The sequence below is a fragment of the Chaetura pelagica genome, unplaced genomic scaffold, assembly GCF_000747805.2.
Source record: "Chaetura pelagica isolate M959 unplaced genomic scaffold, ChaPel_1.0 scaffold346, whole genome shotgun sequence".
Classification (NCBI taxonomy): domain Eukaryota; kingdom Metazoa; phylum Chordata; class Aves; order Apodiformes; family Apodidae; genus Chaetura; species Chaetura pelagica.
In genome coordinates this window covers 280,185-301,275 of record NW_009953797.1, presented here as the reverse complement: position 1 = coordinate 301,275, position 21,091 = coordinate 280,185, and the positions used below count along the sequence as shown (strand labels likewise).

Genomic DNA, 21,091 nt, shown 5'->3' with positions numbered 1-21,091 from the left:
AAGAGTGTCCCAAACTACCAAAGATGTTGTAGTAATTACTGGCTGACCACATGATGTGTGCTAACAATGCCCTGTTTTCCACAAAATTAATTTGCAGTATCAAGAGTCTCTCTTCTCATTTTTATTTTTTTATCTGGCAGTCTACATGGGTATGATTTCTAGGATTCATAACTGAATAATCAAAACTTCCAAACAACAGCTAAGCTATCAGAAAACAGCTAGCGTCAGTATTATTTTCAGCTCTTTGCTACTTTAGAAAATTGCCTGCAACTCACCAATATTCTAATGACAACTTTATAAATCCATTATGACTAGAGATAGAAAATTATTTTCATGGAAACATACCATAATATTCCCTAACTTTGCAGGTAAGCTCTTTAGGGGAAGGGGTCATTTCCTTTTTCATTTATAAGCTGCTGAACTAAACTAGTGTTTAGGAGAATATATTAAAACACATTTTTTGCATTTCATCTGAAGTTTATCACACCAAAGACATTATCAAGCCATGAAATAATATCTGCCTTCAGCATACAGACAAACAGAAAAATGGTTTTAATATTAAACTGTTTGCTTTAAAACAACCAAACAAGTCCTCCACTTGTACTGCAAGCCTTGAGCCACTGCAAAGGTAAGTCATCCAGATGTATGAGCTACAAAACCTACTGAGCAGGCCGATTCCTTGGACACAGCTTAAAACATGTTTTGCACTAGAGTTTTGCTATACCCCTTCTTATCTTCTCCTTTGCACATGAACCCGTAAGCAAGATACTCCAGGCCACTCACCTTTCACAAGCACAAACACAACCAAGATCAGTGGGATGTTGACAGCTCTTCCCTTCTTCAAGTAAGCTAGCTTAATATATAGATAGAGGATAATCTCACAATTTACTTCCAAAAACTGACAACTAATGATGCTGAGAGAAACTACACAGTTTTAGGACTAACAGTTTGGAGCTCAGATGAATTTAAGAATTGTCACCTTTTAAAATCTCTGGTTGACATAACCACACTAGACATAGCAATTCAGTTGTTGCAGAACTTGTGTAGTACAAATTTGTGTGCAAGGTCATTACACGATATCAAATCCCTTCAGCCAAATCAAGATTAATTGATGTTTTTACTTTTAAAGTACGTTTTACTTTCATCTACACAATGTATAGTACAGTGCCAGGTAACCTGGTTCTGCAGCCAGTTTCAATGTAGCCCTTTCAATGAAACAACAATGTTCAACATATCATTTCTCCTTTTATTGGAAGATACTTTAGTGGAAAGCTTTTTCTATAGTGATATCTACATCTTACTTCAATTAGAAAAGAGCACTTGATACCCCTATTTTACTGCCACCTACTTCTCTACTTTTCATACAAATGTATGACTTTTGAAATACAACTTGGGTAATGAAAAGAAGTTTTTCTGCCATTATTGTTCCAGTATCTTTTTACTTTCAGCGCCTGATGCAAGTGTTTTAATTCAAGTGAAGCAACTGTTTTCTTTAAAGTAAGGATAAACCTACAGATAAAGTCTCTTCAAGATTTGCTGCACATTCTTGTATAGAAAGTTTAATATTTCAGGACTCCTGAAAAAAGTGCCTGTTTCACTAACATTTTAAATTATTCAGTAACTCTTTTCTCTAAGACAGCTAACATTTATTTTAAACTACATCCATTTGTTTGCATCTCTATATAAACTTTCAAGTCTTCAACACTATGAGCTTGCAGATGCAACATATTAAAAATGCTCACTACACTTTCTGTACTTTCATCAAGTGTCTGCTTTACAACAGCTACAACCTGACAACATTCGTCTGACTGCATTAACAAAAAAGTTCAACCACCAGTTGAGGCTCCTGGGAGAAACATCAGTGAAGACACCAGTTACCTGCATCAGCTTTCTTGAGAGCTCATTAGTGAGAAATTCCTCTTCCTTTTCATAGTTTACTGCAAGTGTTTCTTTTTCTTTCTGCAGAGCTTGAATCTTCTTAAATAGAGTGTTACTGATGAATTCCTCTTCCTGCTCTGCCCTTGCTTGCTGTGAAGTAAAGACACAGTTTTAAGACATTTCCACATTCAAAGCTGCAATTATTCCATTAGGCCACTCCCCTTTAAATGCTCCCACCCCCTTTTTAATTTTTTTTTTTTATCTTGCTCATTGCCCTGGAGAACCATAGGATGGATCACAGTGATGTTACCATTTCTTTTTCTAACATTACAGCACCTCTCATCCTTTTTTTGCTCCTGATCTTTCAACTTGTGAAACTACACTGGTGCTTTAAAGTGGCCTCCCCCCAACCAAATGCATGAACTTCCCAACCTTTTAAACTTTTTACAAGCATTACTGCTTACGTTTTACCTATTCTGTTCCTAAAAAAAAACACCCCTCTAAACATTCTCCGCTACAAGCTGTACTTCAGCTCTGAGATTGCTGCATTCAGCTCCTTGCCTTCTTTCCAGACCCCTTAGACTGCAGCCCTGCTCTCTAGGAGTCAAATAATGCATTTATTCTATTAGACAGATATACCGTCCTCCCAAGCCACAGGCAGCACATCTCATCTCCTGAGGATTTGTATCCAGCCACCAGTCTAAGAAAACATACTACTTCTCAGAACTGCTACTTCACTAGGTACAACATCAACTTTTAAAAATGCCACGTGGTAGCTTTACTCTGAGGATTTCCACAGTTCACAGGGAGAGCTACTGTGGAAATCTTCCCCATGAATAATCACTAGAGAAGACAATTTCCATTTCAGCTCTCCTATAGCACCTGAGCACTGCACCACATAAAAGCGAACTTGTGAGCTTGCTTGTAGTGCAGATTTGTGACTTTCCATGGTTCTAATGATACCAGTTTATAGATTACAATATGTAAAGATTCAGCAAGTTTTATTTCAGTAAAAATTGACAGAGGAAAATTTAAAACCTGAAACAGACGCATACCTAGAGTCTTACTGAAAGCTCAGCTCCCATAATCTTCTGGCCAACATCTGCCAAAATTACTATCTCTTTAGACAAATTGTACACTGGGAAATGCTGAAAAGACATCACTGTGTCAGTGACCTTTTAATTGGAATGATATATTCCCTAGTAATCCAAGACAATTACAAAATAGAGACACCTTCCATGCCTACAAGAAAAGCTACTTAAAAGAGCATAAATGTCTTTAAAGTTGGCAAAACAAGAGGACAACTGTAAATCTTCCTCACAGTAACACCAGTATTATAAAATCTAAAGTGGTGGTTTGGCAACTTTTCAGTTAAGCCTACCCTCTTCCAAATTATCCACTTCAAATCTTATCTCTGCCTTCTTGTGCCTTCTTCCATCTCTAGCACTTGCTCTTCTTGCCATTTTCCTACTATCTGCCACCAGCTCCCTTCTCCTTGCCAGCAGAGCTGGCACAAAGCAGACTTGGGAAAAATAAGGAAAGAAAAAAAAAAGGTCTGTCACAGTTTATTACAGTTTATTAGTTCAGGTCCTGCACAGCACCTCCTCTCTAATGTTTGCACATCTCAATGGCAGAGAACCACTACTCTAGCACATTCAGCATTGGTATTATGACTTGTCACTTGTCACATCAAGACAATGAAGAGTCGTCCAAGAGCTCTGAAGAAGTGCTAAATTGTCAGTTCACATCTCACAGGATTAAACCTCAAGAAATCTAACTTATCTTAAAAACATCATCTATCACTTTCTAAACGTGGCTTTGCTTGGAGCTGCTAAGAATCTTACATCTTCAGAGACATTTTGGAACAGAGTAAAACATGTCAAATTGCAAGGGTTCATTCTCCTCAAATTGTTAAATTTCATGCATGCTGCTCCAAAATCAACTCCAACATTGCCTTCACTACACAGGATTTCTAGTGGTGTCTGCTTTTCAATGGTTTACACAATAAAATAAAGTAACATAGCTAGAGCTTACCTAAAATTAAATCAGAAAGCACTTAATTCTAAAAAAAAAAGAAAAAGGAAAAGAAAAAAAAGAGTTGGGGTGTTTCTGCTTTCATTTCTGTTCATCTCTAACTTGCACAGATTTGTTCTGCTCATGCTTTGCACTAATCAAAAGCTCTAAAACCACATTATTACAGCACTGAGCCTACACAGCACTTCAGAGCCAGATCCTGATGTTACATTAATGATGGGTGCTTAGGCCAATGTGAACTTGGGTTGCCAAGATCCCAGCCGACTCCCAGCCAAACAGCAATGCACTCCTTTGTGCTTGAACAAGGCAGCAGGCCAGCACAAGCAGGAGACACCCAAAAACTAACCCTTCCTCCTCCCATTTTTCTTTCCTGGATCTCCTTCCTAAAGTGTTGTACCACACAGGCAGAGTGCTGGCACACAGAAACAAAGAGCGAACAGTAACAATTTAGACCTGTTTAAACTGCTCTGCAAACAACCCTCTCTGCCTACCCTGTGCAGGACACGGGCTTGCATTCAGCTGGCTCAAAGCTGAGTGTGATTACATCTGCTGCTACTATAAAAGGAATGTATTTCTCACCTGAACAAACAACAAAAACGCTATATATCTAAGTATAAACTGTAAGATCCAGACATCCACACGTCATATTTAATACAATGAGTGTCCATCAACATTACCCATGTGTCTGCATTTCCAATACAAACTTTTCAGTCAAAAAACATTATATAATTATTAAGAGACAGTACAAAAGCACGATGCATTATCGTATTTCTTCCAAATCCATGTAGTTTCTTTCTAAAACTTTCCTTTCATCTTGTTAGTCATTACTTAGAGATAGTTCAACTATTTTAAGTAATAAAACAATTCATGTTTACCTCAACATTACCTAAAATCTTGACAAGTTTTACTAATTTACTAAGCACAAGTAATACTAATCATAAAACTGATGTTGTAAAATAGTCATTAAAACAATCAGGTTTTAATACTGTTTCCTGCACAGTCGCTGTTACTGGAATCTTCTGAACATATATGCATTGTGTTTCCATATGGATAATCTGCCTTTTTATTAAGTTTCTGCATTTGAAAGGATGTTCTGATATGATCAGCGAAAAAAGGAGAATCAGTGTAGAAATCAGTATAGGTCTATGAAGGTACACAGTTTTTCTCTGTTATCCGTATCACATTCATCATCCAAAAACACTAACAACAATTCACTCTGTCTGGGTACCATATTACAAAATAAATTGCTAGGGTGCTGAGTGGTGATATAAAATGGTAGCACCTGATCAGTCAATCTCTGGAAACCCGAAACAAGTAATCTGCTTCCACCACAGCTTTTCTGCATAACCAAAGTCACATCCACTTGTCTCCTGTGTCTCAGAACTCCATGTATAGCTAACTTGGAGCATTCATTTAATGGATTCAGCCACTAAGAAAAATCTGGTAATTGTTGTGGCCAAAACCATAAATGGCAAAGACTAACCAGACAGTTTACACGAAATCAAGAATGAAGGGCAGGGGGAAGCATCTCATGCACATGAAACACACAAAGCCTCATATTTTCTAGGAAGAAAAATTACATTATTTCTATTTCAGTAGCATGTGAAAACCTGATCACTAGTAGAGCTTATGCATCAAGTGTTGTAAAAACCTGTCCTTATGAGCTTACAATCCAACCAGCTAATTTTAAAATAAGTAAGAAACATTTCTCCTAAACTTTACATAGTAACTGAGTATCACATTAGGAAGTGAATCTCATCAGAAGTTATTCTTCCACATCCTGCACATACTAGCATAAACTGTGAAACGTTTTGTGCTAAAACCTTTTTCTCTCTCAGTTCTTCCTGTAAATATACCTTTATCAGACTAAGTCCACACTGCTGGATTTCCCTCTGTTCTCTTGCTTCTAGTACAAGTAGTAGCTTCTACTTTAGGCGGGATGGCCTCTTTCTGTATCACTGGACCACAACCCAACCACCTTTGTCTAGTGGCACTATTTTATGAAGCAGCAAAATCCAGTATTTCCAATGAGGCATCTGCTTAAACACAGTCAAATAAAAAAATAATATGCTCTATGATCCCTTGTTCCCCCAGCTACTTCTAAAAGCTTCATAAGCCTTCCTGAACTTACTACAGTAAGTAGGTTCAACATTAACAACTAATACCTACTCCTTAGACACTATGAGTACATTATCAGTGAGCTGACATGAACAAGTTCTTGCATTTTAGCTTCAGCTCTCACCTCTGACAAAATTTCAGAAGCAAGTGTTTTACAGACTGCTCCAGTCACCTCCTCGACCATATGAAAGCCAGATGACAAGAATGCTGGCTTCCATGCTGACAAAGCACCATCTGTCTCCAGTAGCACCCAGAGTAGAGGTGACACTAGATCTCAGGGAATCTTGTTGGAAACAGCCTACTAAGCACTGTTTTGATCTAATCCACTCCTGAAGATCCCTCACCTTTAAGGCAAGGGCTACCATGATCTCTTTACCATTAATCCATCTTTTTACAGTGCAGTATCTGTCGACAAGACCCTGTGGACAACATGAGCCTGCAGATGGAGCTGAAGAGCAGTAGAATCTGGTTGCTGTACACAAGAAACTCAATCTTTGCTACTGAATATAGACTGAAAGGCTGGAGCAGGTTCAGGAGGAGATTATCTCAGTTGCTGAACACATTACACTGAACTAAAGCTGTCACTTCAGAAAGCAGCCTTTCCAGAAGTCCTGTGAAAAATACGATGCGGTGAAGAGGGAGTGAAGTTCAGAAAGTTACAACAGCATGATTTTAGAATATGTAGTTCTTACATAAAATAAAATCGAAGTTTCCCTATTGTCCTGAAGTACACACTTCTCTAACAGTACTAACTCAAGGTACTGCTCAGGTTGTACTTTCTGGCACCAGGTTAAAACAGTATGAAGAAGTACCAGTCTACAAAGGCAACAAATCTTCCAGCAAGCTGAGACTGGAGGAACTTTTACACTTGCAGGTCTCCCAGGCTGGAGCTATTTTTTCCTACAAATCTTCCAGCCACACCTAAAACAAGCACACTGCATTCAACGTGCTTGTCAGACAAGGAGAAACACGAACCACCACAAGAACAGAAGTCAACAATAACACGAAAACTAACAGCTCACACTACTGCCAGCTATTGCAGCAGCACGTGTCTATCTGTAAGGGCTGAAGGACCAGGAAGTTCCACTGAAATCCCACTATGGCGTGGGCACAGCCTTCCTCCCAAGTAAAGGTACTTTATTCAGCTGGGTGGCCTGTCTGCAGAGAAAAGAGTGAATGCTCTTGCAACTGAAGCGGTGAGCTAGAATTCAAGCTCTGGGTTCAATTTGTAGCATGATTTCCTGTGTCATCTACAGCCAGGGTCACTTCCTCGGTTCTGACATAAAAGTACTTCTTTTTTACTTTTTAATTTCTTTTTTTCTTTTCCCTTCCTTAAGATACATTTTCGGGAGCAACAGAGCAACACAAATAGAAGAACTGTGAATTGTTATCTTTGGGTATACAGTATCTCCTACAAGCCCCATACTTTTGAAACACAAACAAGCAAGCAGTAATACCTTGGTATGTATCCTTCAGAATATAAAGCCCTTGGGCTTTTATTTTTTTAAACACAAAACTGGTAGACAACAGGAAAGAGTTTTGTTTGGATGAGGTTCTTCTGGTTTGTTTGGTTTAGTTTGTTTTCTGTTTGTTTTCAAAATCAACAAACAACAAAATCTACAGGCTTACCAGATGTTATTTCCAAAATACACTAAGAGAGGGGAAAAAAAAACCAGTATCGAACCTCAGTCTGGTAACTTCAAGTACTCTTTATGTTACCTACTGTGAAACATTAAACGCATATGCAGAACTGCCTCAAAACACAATTCCTATTACACTTCAGCTATTCATTAGATGAGTTCTGCTGTAACAGGGGGAAAAAAGGTATCTGGCTTTTATTACAAGAATAAGGAGTATCCATATAATAAGCATTTATTTAAAGTGTTAAAAGACAGTTCTTTTTCTTCTCCATTTATAGGTGGAAATTCTCTCTCCCCTTCATTCCCCCACCCTCCTCATTTTCCAAAGGTCAACTAGATTTTGGCTGGTGACGTCAAAATGCTTCTGTCCCAACACTCCTACTGCTAATTCCAGCCACAGCAAGTTTTTCACTCAATGCCTACCAAGTGATCCAGCATATTGCCATACAAATCCACAATGGCCACAGATTGACTAGGGAAATAAGCTGTCAAATGACGTAAGACATACATTTTTCCTCCAAGTCAATTTTAACCACAATCAGATGTTTTCAGCTTCACATCACTCATGTAACTTTATGAGACCTTCTCTCAAAAATCCAGTTACTTTTAAGACGAGGTGCATACATCTTGTGGTTTGGAAAGCAACACAAGGAACGGCACTTTAAAAGAGCCCTGAGAATTGACCAGCTTCCTAAACACACAAGTTCAGTAGTATTCACACATGCTAAATAATATCTCAGAATCAGCAATGAAGTAAACTGTTTGATGGTATGTAATTCCCTTCCATGTCAGATTTGTAAGCACTTAAAATAGCTTCTCTCTGCATTTTGATACTGACCTGCAAGAGTCTTTAACACTCAAACATGGAAGTGGTGAAAATGAGTTATAAAAGCAGGCTCATTTCACAAACAGAAATATTTATAAAATTAATGCATTTAGTTCATTACAAACAAGATACAACAAGCTATATGAAAATCACAATGAATAGTCAATTCCTGAATTTATTTAAAATAACTAAAAATAGTTTAAATGCCTTTCTTCAAAACAAAAATCAGAGTGTACTCTAACCAAGGGGTTTTATTACATCAAAATACTGGCATTAAATAGTTAATAAAAATGAAGCACATGAAAAACCCATTGTGACAAAAAAAATGTCAAGACAAGGTCTAAAAAAATGTATCAACCCTCAAATAACTTTTACTTAGCAGTTTAACCATGACCACATATTGTTATGCAAGTCTTAATCTAATTAAAGAGTATATGGTAATAAGGTACCACAAAGGAAAGGTAGAAAGGTTGCACAGGCAAACTTACATTTAAACATTTCCTATTTTGAAGTGCTCAACATGACAACATTAAAAAAACTGAGTATTCATTAGACATATGCTTTATAGCACTTATTTTTCAGTCACTTAAATATCATCATGTAGAACAAGTTCCCAGACAGTTATCAGGGCTGAGCCTCTGCTTCCAGTCCACAAGGGCTGTAACCTGAGCCAACAGAAGCTACAGGCCAAGGCAGGAATGACCTAGCAGGAAAATTAAATCTAGCCACAGACCTTTCCAAACAGCTCTATTTCATGAACTTGTTTCTCCATCTCATCACTGCACATGCACACAAAGATTACATTTCCTGCACTTCTTGCATTTTCAGCAGCAGTGGATTTCCAATGCACGTTAAATGAGCACAGTGCACACAAGCAACAAGTCTAGCACCTCTAAGTCTTCAGGCTCACTGCATACAAGCAAAATGTATCTTCAAAATACATGCTCAGTGCTCCTCAGAAGGATCATAATGACTGCATGTGCAAACACAGCCAGGAAGGCAGTAAGAATGAGGCCATATTACACAGCCCCCTCTCAGCCAAGCAGAGGCCAAGTGACCATTCCCAGCACAAAGGTTAGGCAACACTGCTCCAGCAGAAGGTGCTTTGCTGGGTCTTCCCTATTTTTCTGAGTTTATACCCAACTGACTGAAGGTTTAACTTTTGACAAACACAGCCAAAATAAAAAATAAAATTTCACTGACATACCCAAGGTTTGAAACAGTCCTCCGTATTCATACTTTACCGATGACTACTTGACAGCGGGTTTTGCTTTACTCTTTGACTGCCAGTGACATCACTGCTTTACTGGTAAATTTTTTGTACTGTAAATAGTTTGCTAGTTAATCAATACGTGTAAAACAAATATAACCCAGAAGCATGTGGAACAGGTTTTCCTTTTGTTCAGCATCAGCATAAAAGCTGCTGAAAAATGTAAAAAGGATGCACATATAACATAACTAGATTTGTAGTTCTAGGTATAGTTTGACTTTATTTTTGAATGTGCAGGCTTCTGGAAATGAAAGGGATCAAACTGCTTACAGCTACTGTTGTAGCATACACTGTTTTGTTTTAAATTTATCTTTCACATCTTGCATGATCATTAGAATATTCAATAAAATAGCAGCTTCTCAGCAACACCACCACTCAGTACTAGAACCTACAAGAAAGATAGCAGTTCAGCAAAACAGTAGCTTTGCTGTCATAATTGTTTCTCTGTTCAAAAGCGAAAAAGCACAAACAAAAGCAAGAAGCAGAGATTTAATAGTGACCCCACAAATAACCTTCACGAAAATCCTATTTCACTTTACGTAGTTCAGATGAAACAGTGCAAGTACACAAATATGAAACACTTGTGTTTTCTTCAGAAGAACATACAATAGGCAAAGTATAATTCTCTTCTACCCACCCAGCTTTTCCAGGCAAAAGGTGTCAAGACCACTGTTGCATGGCATCTGCCACAGAGCCACCAACATGCCACAGGTATCAGCAACTCTCCCTGCTCCAAGGCAAGAAGATCACAGGTTTCCTTATTCTGCATTGTGTCCTGAGCTCAAATTGCCTGTGCCGTCATCATCCTTCTCTTCTACATCCAAGTGGCCTTGAGCACTTGTAGACCCTTCTTTTCAGACATGTATAACCTGTGGTATATCAAAATCAATCTACATGCCTTCCTTTAATTTATGAAAACGAGATAGGAGGTTATGAAAATCCAGTTCTGGGGTTTCCAAACTACAGCATGAGATGCTCACCATGTAATTTCTTGATTTGCTTTCTTAAAAACTGTTGTTGATTATTGGGTTTTGCTTATTTGTTTTAAACGACTAGTTTAAATTCAACTTTGACAATCATCAGGGATGGCAATATTTTTCCCTACACTAGAAAGGTGTCCCTAGTCACTCAATGTAACTAACCTCTTAAGATTTGCCTATAAAAATCTCCCCTACTTTCCTCTAACACACATTGGCTTTCTTGGGAAACACTTTCTCAGTGCTGGAGACAAAGCATGTTATTGATTATAATCACATCTTGTTCTAAACCAACACAATCATGAAATAAACACCACACTGTCCATTCCACTCTAGCAGTTACTCCATCACAGCAAAATAGCATTTCTCCTTACCCTTCCCAGGAGTGAAGTGAGTGGAGCAATATTTTATTTTCTCCTTCTCTAACATCTAGACATCATTCAGTAATTTTGATAAAAAATTATAAAGCTGAATCAATGTAGTGCATTAATATATGATTAGGTGTATGAGAAAGCACCTCCTTTGCTCTGTACCCTCTGTCTCTGATCTCTAAAAACAGATGTTTGCAGGATGTGAGGGGAATACCATCATCCTTGCCGATACAGACTGGGGAAATAGGCCTAACACACAGAAATTTTTAGGAAATGCCTACCTACCTTCCCACTCACAGAGCAAGAACTTCTAGTTAAATGTTTCGATCTTCAAAGAAATGAGAGCATTTTGAAGATCTACATCTCACCTTAAATTTACTCTGGAGGTGTCCCTACTCTTGACACAATCAGGATTTAGAGTCCCTGAGGACAGAGATTTTGCCTAAAGAATAAACTCCTGTCAACTCTACAAAATTTCTACTCTGTTTTTAGCAAATGTGAAAAATACACACTGTTCAAAGCTCTCGGAAAAAGGGTGATAAAAAGCACCTATATTTTGCAAAATTCATACTAAATTATTTTTCTGTTTATTTGAAAGTGAAGAGAAAGTGGGAACTCCATCACTAACAAACAAAAAAATCTTCCAATCTCCTCTGTTTGAAGTAGAAATTAAACTGCAAGGCACAGAAAGAAGCTTTTACCACTCACCAAACTTTGCTGAGTTTTATCATATCTGACTTGTTATGAAGCGTTTATACTTCTGTTGAGGACCAAAGTGTATCACTGTGGGAATTATTTATATATGTGGTAGGAGTTTTAAATATAATTAGCATCAGCAACCAAAGAATTAAAAACACATTAGCTTTCCACTAGTAAGCAGAAACATCACATTTTATACAGTTTAAAGAATTAAAACATCCGAGAAAATTTACAGATACCTGAAACACTGCCAGGCCATTTCAATTCTAGCTGAACAGACACATCTATCTCACTAAGCCAACCCAAACTGAAAAACAGATTGTGTCCAATATTAAAGCACAGAGGAAGAAATTTCAAACTAAGTCAAATTCAGAGTTGAAAGGGGAAGAGAAGGCCTTATCCTAAGAGCTTCTTCATCAATTAGTATCAGTTGATATGCTGAGGGAATGCCCTCTTTTCCAGGAACAAAAGTGCTGCAATGGAAGACATGAAGGGACAGATAACTCTTGGTAGGACTGAAAGGACAAAAAAGGACTGTCTCTATAAGCAACAATTAGCCTACAATATTTGTACTTCACTGAAGAGTTGAAAAAACTACCAACTCAAGCGTCAGGATTAAAAATCGCAGAACTGTTTCTGTAAACACACTGTGTTTAGCTTTCATCAAGGAGTCCTTGCACCCCAGAGAGAGATATGTGAAACTTGCACATCTGTAACTTGTGCTTTGGAGTTTCCTACTCAGACACTTGCCTTTTTACTGTGGAATAATTCACCTCAAATGTCTTGCCTTCATTTTTACTTCATTCTCTCATCCCACATATTGAAATGGGACAAAAACAGTCCACCTAATTAAAACTAAGACACCTCTTCAGTCAGACAAAAGGACTTGACTGAAGAAGTCTTACTTGAGGTGTACCCTTGAGGACATCCTCAAGCTGCTGTGCTGGAAGAAAGGCATCACAAAAATGTTTGTCCCTTACAAATCCATGGGAACTTGCTTTATATTGGGTTTTGCGTTTGTTGGTGTTTTTTTCCTCCCTCTCTTCTAGGATATATCTTTGTCTCTTTTCCATTAGTTCTGTTTAGATCCCAAATCCTGTGCATAATTCAGTTGTATATTTTGTCCCAATTATTCAGCTTTTTTTTCTCTAAGAGAAAGACAGAAAACAGTCACCTCTTGGCTCTGCTGCTAAATTCAACAACTTCCTCCTACCCCTCAGCCCAAAAAAGAGCAGCAAAGCAACTGATTTTCTCACGGCTTTTACCAGGCTATGCTCAAATACATCAAATGTATCCTGCTGACAATTTCCACTTCTTTGGAGGAACACTGTCTCATTTCTTCATTTCAAAATGTCTGTGAGAAACCAGCACTCCATCCTTCTGCAGCACCCCATAGATTCTGCCGCCTGACCAGCTTCCTCTGTAGCAGCCAGTGCCAATTTCAAGCACTTTCTGCTCTTCCAGTCCCACCTGAAATCCCATCCAAGCACAACTTGCAAGGTGTAGCATGAAAACAAACACTTATGGTGAGGTGTCTAGCAGCTTGCCGACCACAACTGTGTGACACACATCACTATTATTTCATCATTCACTCCAAGGAGCTTTAGCACTGATAAGTCTATAGATGAAGGTACATTCCATGTATACCAAGACTTAAAACTAAGGACTTTGAAAACAACAACTTGAATATTAAGTGAAGTCAGTATCAGCAGTGGGAAGGAACAAGTACTGAGGCTGAGTAAACGGAATTAACAAGTTCAAGAAAACCACAGACCATGCATTTACTCTGGGAAAGAAAAAAAACAAACAACAAAACACTTTCCTTAATCCTTTGAAATCAGCAATAAAATTCAAACTCCATTATCGTGAAAACCACAACTAAAATGAAGGATGGAACTTTCAGGATTTAAAAATTATTCTGAAACTAGCTTTCTAATACTGGGATTAGCAACAGTGGTAGTGCATCTAAAAATACTTGAAGTTTTACTCTGCCATCTAAGTCAGCAGTTGTTACCAATGCAAAACTCTCAGTATTGGGAATACTCATTTGGGTGAATGCCCTGTACTGTATCAGTGAAAGAAAAACAATTAAAAGATTCTGGCAGATATACAGCAGTAACAAGCACTAGTTTTGTTGGGGTTTTTTTTCAGTCAAAGCAAAACTCCTAGGTATACAATTAAGAAAAAAAATAAATTAAAAACCTCTCTCCTTCAAAATATTTTGGAGTCACTGGAGATACACTAAAAAAAGAATGGCCATTTGTATCAGCAAATTATCAAACCCAACATTAAATAGTATTCTTAAATAAAAGCTGACTATAAACCAGTTCTGACAGACAATTCAAAATACAACCTCAAAGCAAAAGTTCAATTGAGAAAAGCAAAATTACTTTCTATGCAGAATAGAAAGCCCACAGAAACACCAAGAACTCTGCATTATTAAAAATTCCCAAATGTACTCTAAAATCCCAGTTCTTATTTTACTTCCATACCCAAAGCAATGCAGAGTAACAGACCAGTATTTCTCCTGACTGAAGACAATTCACCTTTATTAAAACACAAAAATATCAATAAAATATCAGATTTAAAAAGTAGAGCTGTTGTGTAATATTTAGAGGCAAGCAAAACAGAGATGGTTATCAGAGTTTGGTACCAACCCAACAGTAAAACTGCATACAAATGTATTTACTGCATAAAGGACAGAAACATTTAAACAGTCATTCAGCATGGTTTCATGGAGAACAAGTTGTGGCAGATTAGCACAGATTCATCTTTCAGCCAAGGACTGTGTAATAAGGATAACTGCAAAGGTGTAGGATGTGTATATGGCACTTGTATAACTTTTTGATTTAGTAACACAGGCCATGTATTATTCTAAAATGGTTATAAAATAATTGAAGTATACAGCAAACTTCAAAAATACTTGTCAGTGGGAAATTTAATCAGAAATAAGCATGATGTTCAAAATACGGACTGTGCATTATTTTTCAGTAAGTCAGTTCTGATAAATTCTGGGATACTGAAATCAGCAAGACTGTAAAAAATAATAACAGAGAACAGACACCTTCAGGTTTTGTTTCATTTGAAGCAAAATGAGTTCAACTAAAGGTGTGCTTCTGAAAAAAAGAACAACCCCAGAAACCAATGGTTTCTCACAGAGAACAGACAAGGAGAGAAGAAACAACTCCGTATCAGCTTCACACATGAAGGTTTAACACAGCCACCCAAGGCCCAACAGAGAGACAGCTCACCTTCACTGCTGTGTGTGGCACTGGTGAAACTGACACAGGGTGTGGGAAAGAAACTTAAGGAGTCAATACCTCTTTGTAAAGAAAATCAGAGGCATTAAAGAAGAGAGCCTCAAAAAATCCCAGAGAAAGTGAAAACACTGAGACTATGGCTCTGCAATTACTAGCACCTAATCAAGTGCTACTGGATAACCCAGCAGTACAAATCAGACCTGGAAAAGGTACAGTCATGCTAGTGCATTTCTGCCAAATTAGCCAGAGCAGATAACAGAAAACTCCGGGAAGACAAACTGACTTGATTACCAAAAAAAAAAAAAAAAAAAAAGGAAAACTAACCTATCATAACAGAAACACTTGTGAAGATCTGAAGGAGGAAAGTGTGTTTAGACTAGCTCAGAGTATCATGTGCCCACAGCATTTTTGATCTAGCACGTTAGATTTTCAGCATCTCACAGCATGTGTGCAAGCTTAATTCAGTTTGTCAAAGTAAACGAGAAGATGCCTGTCACAGCCTGCATCTTCACAAGGAGAAAGCAGAGGAGCCAGAAGACTCATTAACCTAGCCAAGCAGCACAGCAGGAGCAAATGGCTCAGGCTTGAAAAATCTGATGGAACCAGAGGCAGGACACCTGAACATTTTCAAACACAGTGATTCTTCACCTGTGAGTACTCAAATTAAAACTGGCTACCCTTCCCAAAGACACATTTCAAGGTAAGTTACAAGATTCTAAGCAGGAACAACTCCAAATCAAAGCAGATGATTTAGCAACCCTCTGAAGCCCCAAACTCCCTGCAAGTACAAACACCTGTGTTCAAGCATTCTCATTTATTAACCATATGAATCAGGAAAGAAACATTACCAGATTTCCTATGAGGGTTTTTCTGTGTGTTCATTATCTAACCAGCTTTGAAGAAGGCTTACCACACAGCCAAAAAAAAGGTAATGTGCTGTCACCACAGCATCAACAATGCTCTCCCTGGGAACTCAACATGCTAGTGGCTCTGCTAATGACCAAATGGAAGCAGACAAGAACACACTTTCCTTCAATTAGCTCACTAGCTGCACAGCAAGTAGCATTGCTTTTACCATGGTTAACCTAAGGGCCAGAACAGTTAACACTACATTGCATTACTAAGCCTCCTTTTTCCTTTACAGACATTTTTGGAAAACTTTCAATCAAACTTCCTGAGAATCTGTGGCAAATGTGAAATTCAAATAGAAGACACTTATTTCCTACGTGCCTGCTCTTCCTGAAAAATTCTGGATGGAGTTTCACTGTGTGCAAATTTGCTAATCTTGGCAACAATGCTGACTTTACTCAAAAAAGCAAGTAAGCAAATTTCTAAAATAAGTTCTTTTTAGTTAAACTTCTGGTTTAGGCCACCTACAAACTATTTGCAAATGACGCAGCTGCACACAAAAGCCCCAAGCAGCTTTCTTATACCTACAGAAGACATGACAAAAGAAGTAAGCTCTTTCACACAAGCAAGATCTAAAGAATAAATTACAAACTTACAGATATCTCTTTTAACACACTAATCTCTCGGTTTTCTGGGTTCACTTTTTACCTCTAGTTGCTACCAATTTATTTTATTCATTTCCTTGCCACTAATTAAGCACCTTATTCCTATTTCAATGCAGTTGGCCTATCCTGCCCTTTCTTCTACTGTCAATAGACATATTCTACATTGAAATGGGTGTTCTGCTTTGGAGTTTTGGTGCAAACTCTAGGAAAGGAAAAAGCTGTTAAAAAGCATTTTTTCAGGATATTTTTGACAATACAGCACACCCATTGACTTCTTTAAGCTATCTAATCCAGGCTGACATCTTCCATGAAGACCCACAAGAGCAGATCTCATGCTCACACACACAGACAAATCCCAGCACACACTTCCTTGAGGACAAAATGCTAAACTCATATTTATTTCCAGCATCTAAATCTAGTTGTTTATTGAGAAAACTGTAACTGTAGAACTACAATACCACACAGAGTTTTTCCAATCTACAAGTCTCAGAAAGCCCATTTGCTTTCAGGAGATGCCTTTTATTGAAAGCAACAAATTTCTTCAGGATCTGTGAGCAGAGTTTGAGGAAACAGGAGCTGAGTAAGGCTTTTTCTTCCACTGTTTCTCCCACTGGCGGAAGGCTGTTAACATTGCTCCACAGAAACACAGAGAAGCCAGGAGATGCAACTGCCCTCTGCCAGCAGTCAGGACATTCAAAAAGTCATGATGAGAGCCAAGGTGCAGGGGCACAGGTTTAGCTGCAGAGACAAGGGCAGGAGAGGTCTGGCAGTAAACCACCACCACTCGCAACCCACAGCAGTGTTCAGCAGTCCCAAGTCCCAGTGCCTCTTGCCAGCAAGAGCTGTAGCACTGGCTACCTGACAGTGATAGCCCATGGCAAGCCCACAAAAACCACCACCCAAGTGTTACTTGATGCCATTAGCATTTGGGATGAGACTGTCTCATCTGAAGATCCTGTTGGGGAACCACACAGCACCACGTATCAGGAGTCTAAGTCAATTCCCTTACCTACATAGCAAACTGCAAAGCACTTAAACCTGCTACATCAAGCATTCTGGAGGTGCAACATTTTTAAATTAAGGCTTCTCAAATACACTGTCTTCATCTCAGTCACAAAAATAAACAACAGAATAAGGCTTATTATGCTTTAATTTTCTAACACTACAGAAGATACCTGACTATAGCAGGCAAATTTACACAACCTGAATTCCTTAATCTAACTTCCAAGAATAAGTGTGTATGTACTTGTAGAAATCAGGAACAAATACTCTTTTTGTTATTAAAAGCACTCTGTAGAAGACCTAACAGTTCAAAACAATAACAAAGAAAACCGACAGGCTTCAGTAACAGCTAAATGGCTTTCACTGAAATAGGATGTCTTTGTTACATCAACACTGAAAAGTAGAAAGAAGTTAGAAATCCATGTTCTACCAACTTCAAAACAAACTTCCTGACCAAGACATACCTATACACGTCTGATTTTGAAGAAATCAGTCACAGCACCAGTTTTGAAGGTATTCTTATCAAACCAGAGAAGTTGTGCTGTCCCAGACTTAATCCATTAAATAGGACATGTCCTTGATAGGCCTTTTTCACTGAAAAACTGTAGTTCACATAGGAAATCCACTTCTTGTAATGCAGCACTATAACCAAAACTCACAACTCCGCATCTCAAATACAGAGCATTTCAGATCTTCAGGTATGTGATTTTTCCTAACCTAGTGTGGGAAAGCCTCTGTGACAGCATCGGCTCCTGACATCCAGGCACCATCCCTTCCATTTCCTAAAAGAGACCTAGCAGAAACATACCAGGACATCATACAGTTAAAGATTGCTGAGTACATACAAATGAACTCTCTGCAAATGGGTCAAGTGACCTCAATTATTTCTTCTTAACACTTGATCTGAAACTTTGCGTCTTGTAATGTATTGAATGTTCTCGCACTGCTAGACAACACTTCAAATTTACCCAACTTTCTCCTCACTTTGCTCCCTGCCTCTGTTTATTATCTCAGGTGCTGTTATTGGTAAAGTTATCACACCTATTTACTTAATTTTACAGTTTGGCACTCAAGCAACAGCATTTCATTTGCATTTCAGGCTACTAGAAGGAGTAGAGTTTGCACATCTTTTTGGACGTACACTTAGTCCAAGCTAGTTTTACCAATTTTGGTATGAAAACAGCATCTGTTTTTACATGTTTTAGATGACAGTTCGTATGAAGTTGGCAAACATACAAACGCCTGACAAGTCAACACCTTTTCTGAGTCTGTTTTCCAAGTGCAACTACTTAACATAGGCTTCCTACACTTAATTAGTGCTTATTTTCAACACTATGACACAAGGGTTAACCACAAAATAGAATGAATACGATTCTGTGCAGCAAGCTAGTTAAATAATTCCCAAACTGTATGCATACACACTGATACCAATAATATTACATACAGACACAGAAAGATGTTACATTAACACACCAGCAGAGACAGAAGAGGAAGGAGGCAGAAGACTGCTTTCTACATGGTAAACCTTAAAGCAAAAAATATTCAGAAATATTAAAAACAATGGTGGGAGCTAGAGAAAGTGAAGAGTCTCTGCAGCACTTGCACAAACGTCAGGGCAGCAAAAGGCTTGCAGATGAAGAGCCACGTGGTTTGAGGAGTCACCTTCAGCACACAGGTTTAGTCATTTCACCTGCTATTTTGGCTACCTGTCAGTTTAATTTGCACTTCACAGCTCATCCCCAGCACTTGATAAAAATCAAAGCTGATTCGTGACATTACAGTGTATACAACAGGAAACTGATGTGCAGCGCCCGCCTGCCAGCACAGCCTGCCAGCACAGCCACACCGCCAGCAGCTTGAGCTGGCTGGTGGAGGAGGAGACTGACACAGCCTTAGAATCACAATGGAGAAAATCAGAAAAGTTTCTATTTAATTACATTTGCATGCAAATGGCACACATTTCAATATTCCAATACAGTTCATTTCCAGTCACCTGTATGCTAGAGGAACACAACAAACTGCAAATGTGTTTACATTACAGACTACATAAACCACAGCACAAAGTCTCAGAGGTCTGAAAAAAATGTTATGTTTTGCATTCATTATTTTGCCACTTGCTGAATTAGAAGTGGTTTACTCCGTTGAGCACCCCATTTAGCATACCAAAGACTGCATGTCTGCAAAAGATGCCGGTTTTTCAGGCAGCCCACAGGTTGCTATAAAAGTCTAACATCTTTCTCTGTCTTTATCCAATATGTTAAAGACATACAGGCTGAGTTTAAGATTTAAGAAAAATATTTCCCTTTTGTAAACTAAAATCTGATGAAAATGTAAGACAACTAGTTCCTACAGACAGCACCTATAGAACTTTACAAGCACACAATCAGTTTTCCAAGTTGTTCACAAACAATACACCTACCAGAGGTTCAGAAAGATGCTGTGCCTTTCTAGCAGGCACAGAAAATGTCTGATTGACATGATGTCTTAGCCCCTTTCAACATCAGAAGGCACTCCTTTGCTACCTAATTAAGACACGTTCTCTTCTCGTAAAGTATTAACAAAGCACACGTTTCCCCAACTAGCACTCTATTTGTCATCCTTGAATAAATTACTTCTGTATTGTATTTCATGCACTCTTCCGGCCCACATCCTGCTAGACGCTCAATGCTTACTACTGGAAACAGATGAAAGGTTTGCCTAGACAAGCTCCATTTCTGTGCCAGATGTATCGACAATGGAAAAACTGGTTATCGATAAAACACCCATTATGACTATAATAAAGCCAACCCTGAGAAAAATCAGATGAGAAGAGAACAAGCACATGCAGGTGGGATCGGTCTCTCTCTAGGCATCTCCATCTGCACTGGCAAGGATGTACAGGAGAGCACATGCAAGCTGCAGGGTTTAATCGGTTGGCAACATGTTACCCACTTGGCCTGAATGCAGGCCATCATAGTTACAATGCCTGAACGATCACTGTAACCACTGAATTAGCAAAAAATCCCTAAACTCCTAAACTCCCAACTCATAGAGAAGAAAACCATGTCACATTTACTGTATTTTCATCTGTACTTGGCTGAGGACTGACGCTTAAGAGCATGATGATAAATGCCAAGTTATCCTTGCAGTGTTCATAAACCAGAAGCTGAGCTCTTCCAGGAACAGAGTGGTGTGTGTAACTCACATGGCTTTTGAAGGGTTTATTTTAAATGAGTTTTTAAATACCTTCTTAGAATACCACAGCTAACAAAACAGCCCAGATAAATCAAACGCTTTTACATGACCAACACGCTACCCTGCAACTCGCTGTTTCCACACAGCAGCTGCAAAGGTGACGACTAAAGAGATAATTCGTGATCTCCACAGATTACTTATACTGGAAGAAAATCTCTACTTTGAGAAACTTCAGGGAACACCCAGCACGGCCCTTCCTTCTCCTGCACGGCCCTCACAGCCCCTCACCCCGGGACCCCGCCGAGCCTCCCTTCCCGGGCCGCCGGGC

At 38.6% G+C, this 21,091-nt stretch overlaps 1 protein-coding gene across 1 annotated transcript in view; it reads right to left on the bottom strand.

Moving 5' to 3' along the window:
* CCDC6 (coiled-coil domain containing 6) overlaps nucleotides 1-21,091 on the bottom strand; it is a 51,918-nt gene that overhangs the window by 28,592 nt on the left and 2,235 nt on the right. The window contains exons 2-4 of the mRNA XM_010001143.1: nucleotides 3,260-3,400; nucleotides 2,946-3,016; nucleotides 1,879-2,028 (exon numbers count right to left, since the gene is read on the bottom strand). Of these exons, the coding sequence (XP_009999445.1) occupies nucleotides 1,879-2,028; nucleotides 2,946-3,016; nucleotides 3,260-3,400 (362 nt within the window). The remainder of the gene's footprint in view (nucleotides 1-1,878; nucleotides 2,029-2,945; nucleotides 3,017-3,259; nucleotides 3,401-21,091) is intronic.